Source organism: Seriola aureovittata, chromosome 14 (genome assembly GCF_021018895.1).
Source record: "Seriola aureovittata isolate HTS-2021-v1 ecotype China chromosome 14, ASM2101889v1, whole genome shotgun sequence".
NCBI lineage: Eukaryota > Metazoa > Chordata > Actinopteri > Carangiformes > Carangidae > Seriola > Seriola aureovittata.
This window is the reverse complement of record NC_079377.1, coordinates 25,715,001-25,722,329: the sequence shown is the minus strand read 5'-3', so window position 1 is coordinate 25,722,329 and position 7,329 is coordinate 25,715,001. Positions and strand designations below refer to the sequence as shown.

General features: G+C 44.4%; 1 protein-coding gene across 1 annotated transcript in view; it reads right to left on the bottom strand.

Moving 5' to 3' along the window:
- Positions 1-4,127: 4,127 nt before the first annotated feature.
- The window catches only part of LOC130181458 (kinesin-like protein KIF20B), a 38,900-nt gene continuing 35,698 nt past the window's right edge, over positions 4,128-7,329 (bottom strand). Inside the window, exons 28-29 of the mRNA XM_056395694.1 lie at positions 6,606-6,769; positions 4,128-5,579 (exon numbers count right to left, since the gene is read on the bottom strand). Of these exons, the coding sequence (XP_056251669.1) occupies positions 5,499-5,579; positions 6,606-6,769 (245 nt within the window). The 3' untranslated portion in view covers positions 4,128-5,498. The remainder of the gene's footprint in view (positions 5,580-6,605; positions 6,770-7,329) is intronic.

The window sequence follows — 7,329 nt, the reverse complement described above, 5'->3', positions numbered from 1 at the left end:
AGGAAGCAGGGCTCTTCAGACAGCACAATGGGCCCAGCTGTGTGGGAAGTGATTGCTAAAAGTGCATCATGGCAGCCGCTCCATCACTCACACGACACATGACGTCTCCTTTCTCCCGCTGCCTCTCGTCCTCGTCCTCGTGACGCCGCCTCCTTTACTCCTTCTTCTTTGATCTGTCTGTCATCCGGACTTTTCCCCTTCACCTCGTCTTTCCTCTACTTTCTCCTGCATGGATGTCATTCTCTCTCTGTCTCTCTCTCTCTCTCATTCTCTCTCTCTCTCTCTCCCTCTCTCTCTCTCTCTCTGTCTCTCTCTCTCTCTCTCTCTCTGTCTCTCTCTCTCTCCCTCTCTCTCTGTCTCTCTCTCTCTGTCTCTCTCCCTCTCTCTCTCTCTCTCTGTCTGTCTGTCTCTCTCTCTCTGTCTCTCTCAATCTCCCTCTCTCTCTCTGTCTCTCTCCCTCTCTCTCTCTGTCTCTCTCCCTCTCTGTCTCTCTCCCTCTCTCTCACTCTGTTTTCTGTCTTTTATCTGTAGAAGAAACAATTCAGCGGCGACAGACTGCGAGAACATGCAGGCAGCACCACCACGTTTAGAAAGCACTAAGCTAACGTTACGTCATCTTTCAGTCGGCCATCTTTGGTGTTTCTATCGGAAGGAATGAACAGAACTCTTCTGTCATGAGAAACGTTTCCACTAAAGAAGTTTGTTATTAAATCACAGCAACTACTTTTCTACTGATTCCTCCATGTTTGTTGTTCAGAGAGAGAAAGACGAACCATGTCACTAAAGTTCAAGTCTTCTTTGTAAATAGGAAAGAAGCTTGAAGACGGACAATCTGCCGCTGTAGCCGCTCAGTGTGAGTTAGTAACTGCCAGTGTTTGGACAAATGGTCTGAACATCTCTGACGTCAGCAGCGGTGGATATGAAAGACACGAGCATGAGCAAGACTCCTATTGCTTCCACGCTGAACTTCCACCCTGCGTTAAGTGATGACTAAGTTTATATGACGGGAATCTAAGTGACAGTTTACCACATGAATTCAAAGTAAATGATCTCGATTGTTGTGATTGACCGGTGAATAAAGACGGACGACGCGTCTCCGTTTGGAGCCAGAATCTGCGCCACAGTGATCAGGGGGTGGAGTCACAGTATCTCGGTCCCGCCCACCTGTTTGACCCAATACTGAATCAATCACAGCTGATCATAAAGTCACACTGTCGTTTTGTAGCATCAAAAAAACAATTAAAACCAAACTTATCAGAAAAATTATGAGAACGACTTAAAATGTTATTTAAAGCTCCGTGTTTCTTCTTTTATTTGAAGTGTTGATCCATCAGAAGATATAAAAACCATCTCAGTGTAGTTTTACATCTCCTCTCTCAGGCTTCTCTCTGCAGCTCTAGTAACAACAGGTCTGTGAGCCAATCAGAAGAGAGGCTCTGAGCCTCTCGCATAAAAATGATGCTCTTGCCACTAGGAGGCGCTGCAGCGTCTGTGCGAAGGACCAATAGAAAAAGGCAGAGAAAATGAAACGGGGCTGAGCTCTGTAGCTTCAGAGCAGCTGCTGGACGATCTGCTCACGTCACTGTGTGAGTTAGTGACTCCGTCAGTGTTCGGACAAATGGTCTGAACATCTCTGACGTCAGCAGCAGCAGATATGTGATAGATGTGTGATATGAGATATTCTGTCTGAACATGTGACACCTTCACATGTTCAGACAGAAGTGAAAATCACCTCCCACACTGAAGGAACTGCACAGTTTCCTGAAAGAAACCAACTAAAAGCCGGAAAGTAAAAGAAATAACAGCTGGAACAAAGGGAGGGATTTATTCTTAGATACTCTGAGTTCACTGAGAGACGGAGCTGAGGTGACGAGGGGAGAGAAAGTTCGGATTCAGTTGTTTTTGTAATTCATCAGCTAGAAAAAGCCACGAGGAGCTGGAGGCAGTTTACTCAGCAGCAGCTGGATTCAGATCCACAGCTGGTGTCTGTGGAAACCTTCAAACAATTCACTCCTTTTTAAACAAAAAGAAAAACCTTGCAGCGTTGGGAACATGATGTTTTCTCTGATTCAATCATCAGGTTTCAACTTGCACAGAAACTTTAAGAAGATTGTGAATGAAGAGACTGAAGTGTTGCTGTCGTCTGCCGACACATTCGTACAGAACCTGCTTTTCCTTCAGAGCGACCTTCAGGTCAAATATTAACTTCACATACAACTAAAGATTTCACTGAAGAGACTGTAAAGAGACTTCACTCTTGAACGTACCTGGAGACGTTTAACCATTTATCGCATTGAAGAAGTTCATGAAGGAACGGAGGGGTGTTTGATTTCTGTACAACAAACAAAAGTAAATACGTGGCCACGTTTACCACAACAAAAACAATAAAGAAAAGGTAGATAAACATCTTATATTATTAATGCATCCAAAGCTGTGAACAGAAAACATAATGAAACACAGGATACAACTTATATAACTACATCTGGTTCTAAATGGAAAGAATTTGCTTTCCTTCAGATACACACATGCATTAAGATTCATTTCAGGGAAACATCATGTGGAAGAAAGAAATAAAGTGTGATCTCAAACAAAGGTTTCCAGCATCTTACAGCTGCAGCAGCGTGGTTTCAAACGACGGGATTCTGACAGGACACACTCAGTCCTTTTGTCCTTTTGTCCCCTCCCCGGGACAAAGTGACGTGTGGGACGTGGGCCGGAGCAGCTGAGGTACCAGACACACCTCCATGATCAAACACTGCAGGTGGGTAACGACATGCAAAAGCCCCACACAGAGGAACCACTCATCCCATCCAGCCCCTCCGAGTTCCCCTGCGGACGCCCCCGGCTCCACCCCGTCCTGCACCAGACACTCAACCGCCATTCAGCTCACGGACAGAAGCGGCAGTCAGCGCCGTCACAAACATGCACCTGCAGATCTAATGGAGTTACAGCTGGTGTGTGGAGCCGCCACTCGCTTCCTCTGCCGCCTCCTCCCAAAACACACACCAGCGATCAATGTTTTCCAACCATTTCTGGGAGTTTTTTCTGACACCAGCCAACGATCCGTCATTCACGCCCACTTCACGCCCTGATTGGCCAGCTGTGAGGAGGTGAGTTCATTCTTCACACGACTATTTCTGCCACTTGGAACACTGTGGATGTGTCCCAGGAGGAAATGGATTTAATCGAGTAACTCACCAGTTTGAAAGTAACTAGTGTTTATTACCAACTCAGAAAGGACTTTAAAGTTAGAGATGGAAATTACAGGTGCAATCAGGCTCCTGCACGTGTATTTGTTTCCCAGCTTCCCTGCCTCATGTCACAGTGCAGGCTCCATGAGGGGCGTCGCCCCCGCAGGGAAATGTTTTACCCTGTAGTCTGGGATAGTGACCTCTCTGGTCGACATCATGTCTGACTCCTGGTTTAGGAAGTTTCCTTCAACACATTTCCAGTTTGTTACTGAGAGATCTTTTCTTTATTAGTGCCCAAACACCTGAGCAACATGGCGACAGTCCACCTCCAGTACGAGCCGCCCGGGGGCCTCGCTGTCAGCAGCAGCTTCCAGCTCGTTCTTCCCGCCTCTACACAGTGTTAATTACAATGAAACGCCTGAACACAGAGTCATGTCTGTGATTGTGCAGGTGACACAGGTGATTGATATAATGAGAAAAATAAGTCTCAATAAAGAGGCTTTCAGAGTGATGGAGTCCCACAGAGAACCAGCCTATCAACCAAAAACTATTAAAATGACTAAAGCTCCTCCAGTGTAAAGGTCTGTGTCCATGTGTAGTGTGATTATAGATTATAGATCAGCTCTAGCTTCTATATTAATACTGTGAAAGTATCAAAGCCTCAGTCCACAGAGAAATGCACACAGCCTGTATTCAGAAACTGAGCCTTAAAACCAGCCGTCAGGACTTCTGGAACTTTGTGATGTCACAACAAAGCAGTCACCAAGCCCCGCCCACCTGGACCCACCATCCAAACCTTGCAGGATTTGGTTTTCTCCTGAAATCTGCTATATTTTTATTGGATCACTCAGAAAACAGTCAGCCAATCAGAAGAGAGGCTCCTCTGTCTGTTTTCTTTGATATTTGGTTTTAAAACATGAAACAGAAAAGCAGCAACTGTTTTGTATTTTTTAATCGGTAAATGACTGATGTGACCTTCAGAACGATGGAATGAAATAGAAGAATAAACATGATAATAATGACAGAATAATGACAGAAAAGTGCACGATTTCAGAAAATAAAGATTAGTATTGGAGCAAAAATAATAATAATTATTTTTTTTAAACCTCAGGCAGCTTTACCACGACTTTAATGTTCTGTACAAAAGAAAAAACTCAGAAATCCTTCATCTGGAACCGGATATAACGAGCTCAACATCCACAAAGTCCAAAAAAATACACAGTAGAACCATTGATGAATTTATCCTGCTCGTCTCTACTCTTAGTGTTCGATCACTGTTTGTTCCTGTTCTTCAATCTGTTCTCAAAGAGATAAAGTGCAGAAGGAGTTTATTGAATGTAGTGAAAGGTCGAAGTTCTACAGCTGAATACAAAGTAAACTACAGAGATATTTGTCTCCTGAACTTGTTCAACGCTCCATTAGTAGCTTTGCTGATATCACGTTAAGGAAAACAGTGAGTTAGTGGTTCACGAGAAGATGAAAATAAAGTTTTCTGTTGCTTCTCACAAACAGGAAAACGTCAGAGATGAAAAACGACTCTACACTTTAACGGCTGCAGCTTCCTCACAACGAACAAACCAGTAACACCGAACGAACTCCAGCACAGCCGCCAATCCTCCACAACAAATTGCACATAAAGTAAAAAATGAAAATCAGCATCTGTCTGTAAAGTGTGAAGGAAAGATTCAGAGTGCTTCGCGTTAAATAAAATATATGAAGTGATGCTAAATATGGACATTACAGTCAACAGTTGATTATAAGACAGTATTTTAAAGGGAAAGTTCAACATTTTGGAGATTTTTCCTTGCAGAGACATAGATGACAAGATGGATGCCACTCTCGTTAGCTTAGCTTAGCATCAAGACCAGAAGATAAGCTGTTGATTGTCGAATAGTTCCACTGTTTATGGATCAAACATCAAAAATAGAAGATGAACGTCGGCATTAAAGGTGGTGCGAGGTGTATTTTTAACTATGGAGACAGTCAGGCTAACGGTTCCCCCCGCTTCCAGTCTTTATGCTAAGCTAACTGCCACCTTGCTGCAGCTCCACGCAGACATGAGCGATGCTGATCATCCCGTCTGACTCTGGGCAGAAAAGAGAATCAGCTTACTTCACGAAATGTTGAACTCTTCATTAAACTGCCGCCTTTAACAGTGACTTTGCTCTATTCTAAAACGTTAAATATCGAGAATTTCCCGCCTCTGTCACATGGAAAATTGAGCTGGCCTTGTTAGCAGCTGACTGGTCCCTTCATTTGCTAAGACATCAGGCTAACGGATGGCGCACAGCACAATATGAAGGTTCATTATTTAGCCGTCCTGGAGCGAAGACGCCTCTTGATGATCTGATGGTCGCTCTCCTTCTCCTCCGGCTCTCTGCTGATGATCTGAGACCAGGAACCAAACGTTAAAGATGAGTGAGTGTGTGTAACTGTGGGATTGTAATTACAGACACACACACACACACACACTTACAACCAATCAGAAGACAAAGCACTTAATCTTGACCTGATCCATGTGCTCATTAATTCACTCACTGTTAAAATGGAATAATTACATGAATAAATGAAGCTACTTTTTTATATAAAGGGTCAGTTCACAAAAATAAAAACTCTTCCTCCTGAACAACGCTGCTCCCTCCAACATTACAGACGGATGAACTTTGACCCCGTTCGTTCTCTATGAGCCGCCTGGAGGTTTGGTTTGTCCACACTGAGGTCCAGGAACTCCTGCTGCATTCAGTCTTTACTGTCATGTGACTCTCGTGTCGCTGCGTCACTGCTCACTAATGTTTCCGTCTCATCGCATGTGACGAGTCTCCAGATGTAAATGTTGGATCGGACTTTACAACTTTAAAGTTTATAAAAGTGAAATATATATAAAACCTACAGCTGCTGCTTTTATTTTTGAAATGATGCAGCAGTGTGTGTGTGTGTGTGTGTGAGTGAGTGAGTGAGTGTGTGAGTGAATGTGTGTGTGTGTGAGTGAGTGAGTGAGTGAGTGAGTGAATGTGTGTGAGTGTGTGTGTGTGTGTGTGTGTGTGTGTGTGAGTGAGTGAGTGAGTGAATGTGTGTGAGTGTGTGTGTGTGTGTGTGTGTGTGTGTGTGAGTTTAACATCAGCAGATGATTCTTGATTTCTTAGACACAGAAAATATAAACCTGACATTTCATACCAATACCAAATCTATACTTTCATTGATCCCTTTTCTCTGCAGCCTCCTTCCACCTCCTTCTGGCAAATCATGTGAAACTTCTCAGATGTTACATGTTGCCTAAACATAAGCAGCCGCACACTGTAAGATCTGTGCTGAAATAAACTGATAAAACTTTGATTTAAATCAGTAAATATCTGATCAATAACTGAATCCAGGTTTCCGCGCTCTGCTCTGTAGACGCGTCACGTCCGGACTCACCGGGTGCGAGGGCATGTCCATGGGGGAGGAGATTTCAGGCCTGTAGAGTTTCCTTTTGTTCTTCTTGGCTCTCAGACTGAGGGAGGAAGAGGAGGAAGAGGAGGAAGAGGCGGCGGCTGAGTCCACGTCACCGCGGCCGCTCACCAGACTCATCATCTTCTTGGCTGCAGAGAGGAAGAGGAAGAGGAAGATGCTGAGGAGAAGCTGATGTGTGTTTCCATTTTACAGCGAATTGATCATTTCAACAGGAAGTGAGACCGTCGACCTCGACACTTCAGAATAAAATCTGAGGCTCCTCCTCCACTCGCACTGGGCTCAGGTCACTTCCTGTTTGTCCAGAGTCACAGAAAAGTCTTGAGTTACGGCTAAAAGAGGTTTCATGACGTCACACTGACCTTTGACCTTCAGACTCGAGGAGTTTGAGATATCACATTCACAAGGCCAGAAATGACATATTGTGAGGTCACTGTGACCTCGACCTTTGACCTTTAGCCACCAAAATCTCATCAGTTCATCCCTGAGTCGTGGTGAATGTTTCTGCCACATTTAAAGAAGCTCCATCGAGGTGTCACTGAGACATCGTGTCCACCAGAATGAGACGGACGAACTACCTGAGGACAAAATGGCCGCCGCTCTGACTGTAAAATATAAAATAGGACGTTTATCTATCTGCTGTGACAGGAGGAGAGGAGGGGGGATCAGGAGGTTGAGGGAGGGAAGGAAA